Source organism: Glossina fuscipes, unplaced genomic scaffold (assembly GCF_014805625.2).
Source record: "Glossina fuscipes isolate IAEA_lab_2018 unplaced genomic scaffold, Yale_Gfus_2 112, whole genome shotgun sequence".
NCBI classification, from domain to species: domain Eukaryota; kingdom Metazoa; phylum Arthropoda; class Insecta; order Diptera; family Glossinidae; genus Glossina; species Glossina fuscipes.
The window spans coordinates 6,162,158-6,165,818 of NW_023998455.1; the positions used below are offsets into that span (position 1 = coordinate 6,162,158).

A 3,661-nucleotide genomic window follows, 5' to 3' on the forward strand; every position below is an offset into this window, starting at 1 on the left:
TCACATCCGAACCATTTTCAATAGCTTTCGTCCTTGGGCCAAGAGGTTTCGTTGCATCAACCTTCATCAAATTATCTCAAAAACTGAGGTCAATAGATTGAACACAAGAAAACAAGTGGAGATCGATGGGTCTCTGCCAAGTCCTTGTTGGGACTTGATATGTATTAAGAACACAGATGGTGTAGGGTACAAAAAGGAAAAATATAAAAAAAATATATATATATTTGTTACATGTCTACAACAGTTTATGTGTATATACAGTCACAAGTTTATTTACGAAATCAAAATAAAAATATATGCATATATATATATATATATATATCTACAAAAGATGGAATATCACGTTAAGATAAAAACATCGTATAAAAACATCTGAGCAAATTGAATAAACTAATCAATGGAATTTAATTTGGGGCTAAAATTTGAAATAACTTAAAATAGAAGCCGTTCGGCATATTTACGCGTGCGCTTACGTCCGATTGTTTGGCATTGATATTACGAAGGATCCGTTGTTAATTTTTTCTGCTCCTGCTGATGCATAAAGGCCCGGAATAATTGCACACATTGAACACCTCCCACGAAAACGTTAACTGAAAATAGACCCCAGTTTTTTGGTATTATAACTAGAGAGTAACGCGCCCAAATTATTCCGGTTGCGGCCAAAGCGCCACATTGTGGTATCGACAGTGTGTCAGCGGGCCTAGCTAAATCACCAAGTCCAGCTATCACTAAGCCCTTAAACGGAAACGGATTTGGGGAAAAAAACAAAGATTATTAAGAAGTTATCATAAATAAAGAAAAGCTTCTCAAGAGCAATAATCAAATATCTTAAATAAAAAGTGCATTTTCGTTCTTTAGATCCTCATCAAATAATACAAAAAAAAAAACACGATTGCTATAAATGGTAAATTTTAGAAAAAATGTTTTTTAAATTTTTTTTTTTTTGTATACTGTATATCACTGCAGTGATGTAGGAATTTTCAGAGACCCCAACACATATCTGTCTGTCCGTTTGCCCGTCTGTACAATGTCTTTTGCACACATTCCCCTGGCCGTAAAAATGAAGCTATCGACTCTTCGGATTGGAAAACAGCGCACGCGGGTTGGCATTGAAAATGGATCAAATCCGTCAAAGGGCACGCCTAGAGGACCTTGTACACTGTGTGTTTTAAAACGAACCGAAATTTGTTTTTCTTGCTCATTACTCCTAAACTACACCTGCAAAAATTTAAGCATATACTCCATGGGCGAGGCTGTAGTACCTTTGTAAAAATGGGAAAAAATTGACGACACCTATCCAATATTATAGTGTATTAAAGTTCAATGTTATTTTCAATACCTTGAAAACTCACAGAGGCAACGTTCAAAAACGCAATAAAGTAAATAAATTCTTGGCCAGTTTCATACTCGGAATCCAGCTAAAACTGTCGGTGTAGCATCTGTGTTAAAAAGTCTCCCGTCCGCAAAAGGGAAGATATCGCCTACAAATTTGCCAAGAAATTTGATAACGACCCAAATTTTCACAAGGCATGGTTAAGAAGCCCATACTCCTATGCTTGTTACTCCTAAAATGCTATATATGAATTTCCCCAGTTTCATTCTGATTTATAAAAAATCACCTACGGCCACTCAATATTATAAAGAATGAAAGTTTAGTACTTTGCCTTTTTTAAAATCTTTTCTTGGGATAACGGTACATTTGCTAACTTGTTAGCATTCGACTGGAACTTAGATATTCCTTTTATCAAGACATGCATTCTAGGAGGTAGAGACTTCTTCATTTATCCGTCCATACGTCCATACATTTATTTTTTTTATTGGAAATCTCACTTTCGTACGAATTAGTAGTACGATCTAATTCATACTTTTTTTTTTTTAAAGATATGGTAGCCAAGCTTTAGTTGGAAACTTGGTCCAGCAATGCAAAAATTGTTTCTATTGATCAAGAAACAGATTCATAGTTAACGAGAAAATTTTGGCAATCGTTACTTAATAAAGTAATGGATATTCAAAAGAGTTACGCTGAAAATTTCATAATAACTTTTTCACACACTCAATGCTTTTTGGACATTGCAGCAGATTGTCATGAATATCCATGATCACGGAGATCGTGGTCGAAAATAAGTTTTAGAAAAAGGCACTGTGTTGATTTAAATAGATTCGAAAAGTGAGGATATCTCCATTGATACACAAGCAAGCAAGTTGACTGAGTCTAGTGGACGTGAAACTACGGAAACGGAAAATACTAAAGTTTGCGGAAGTCAACGTTCTTGTATTAGAAGTTTTAATCCATATGATATGTTATCGAGACATTGTTCGTTCATATTATTGCATGCCCCAATGATGATGTGTACATCTTGACTCAATCAATCGCAACGTCTCAATTAGGCTGACTTCAGAAAGAAGCAATAGCCATAAGTTATCGAAATAAATAACTAACCATTGAACCTTTGTCGTTGAGAGAAGAAACTAATTGCCATATGGAAGCGATTTAAGAAGTCTCGGTGTAATAGCCTGAAAATTTTTCCCTCATATTTTTCTCCTGGCAGATATCCTTTAGATTTTCTTCTATATGCCTTTCCATTTTTTTCTTATATTCTTTTCTTGACAGACATCTTTTCGCATGCTTCTCCAGTTCTAGGAATTTGCATTTTGCCTCTATATTCTTTTTCTCAATTAAAAATTTTGTCCGGATTCCTAGATGTGCCTATTAATTTGTTATATAATATATAACATTTACAATGACATTTTTGCTTATATACGGACTATGACTTTTTAAATATTGACACTTTATTTGACACAACGGCAATTCAACAGGTCTATATTATGATATTAGTATGCGGAAATTTTATAAAACAACGTTTACACATGCACACGCACTCAAAAATGTGAAAGCAATTGCATCGTAACAGTGTATATTCAGTCAATTATGACATATTCATTGCAAAATGTATAAAAAAAAAAGACTTGATTTATTATGTAAACAGAACTATATAGGGCCACAACACACACTCACCCATTTAACGCATGGCGCCCAAAAAAACACAGTCTTAGGTCCTAGGAACGTTTCGCAAGAGAAAAAGAAAGATAACATATTTACGCATTGCATACAATTAAAAATAGAGCTTTTACCCGCCGAATGATTCCATAGAGGACGGAGTTTTTCAGGTATCAGATGTTTATCAGCAACAGCAATTATTCCATTGTAAATCTTAGTGGATATACGCAGCTTGTTCGGTGCAGATGAAGCCATTTATTACTTTGCTAAATGCTTTACTTATTTAGCTATATAAAAATATATGTATATGTATATACTCATATATATTTATGAAAATTTTTTATAATAGCCTTCTATTCACTCTCCCAAAGTCTCCTAAAGTAATGATTGAAAAAACTGGCCACTAATGTATATTTTTAAAAAATAAGGCGAAGTATAAACACAGAATACACACAAGCACACACGAAGAAGAGTGTTAAAAAAATTACTCAACTCTATATTTACAATATAGAGCAAAAAAGATATTCGGATGTAATTTGTTACACGTAAGTACTATTTTCATTCTGGAGTTATAATCTTATACTTTAATTACGTTATTCAACCTTGAACACATTATAAAATGGGCCACAACCCACCCTTAAGCCGTCTACATGTCCCTAGAGT

At 33.9% G+C, this 3,661-nt stretch overlaps 1 protein-coding gene across 1 annotated transcript; it reads right to left on the bottom strand.

The window, feature by feature from the left end:
- Positions 1-258: 258 nt before the first annotated feature.
- On the bottom strand, positions 259-3,423 carry LOC119639117 (mitochondrial pyruvate carrier 2). Its single transcript, XM_038036334.1, has 3 exons — positions 3,133-3,423; positions 3,017-3,057; positions 259-735 (listed from the first exon to the last, which is right to left on the bottom strand). Exons 1-3 carry the CDS (start codon positions 3,251-3,253, stop codon positions 496-498), a joined length of 402 nt encoding a protein of 133 aa, XP_037892262.1. The 5' UTR covers positions 3,254-3,423; the 3' UTR covers positions 259-495.
- Positions 3,424-3,661: the final 238 nt, after the last annotated feature.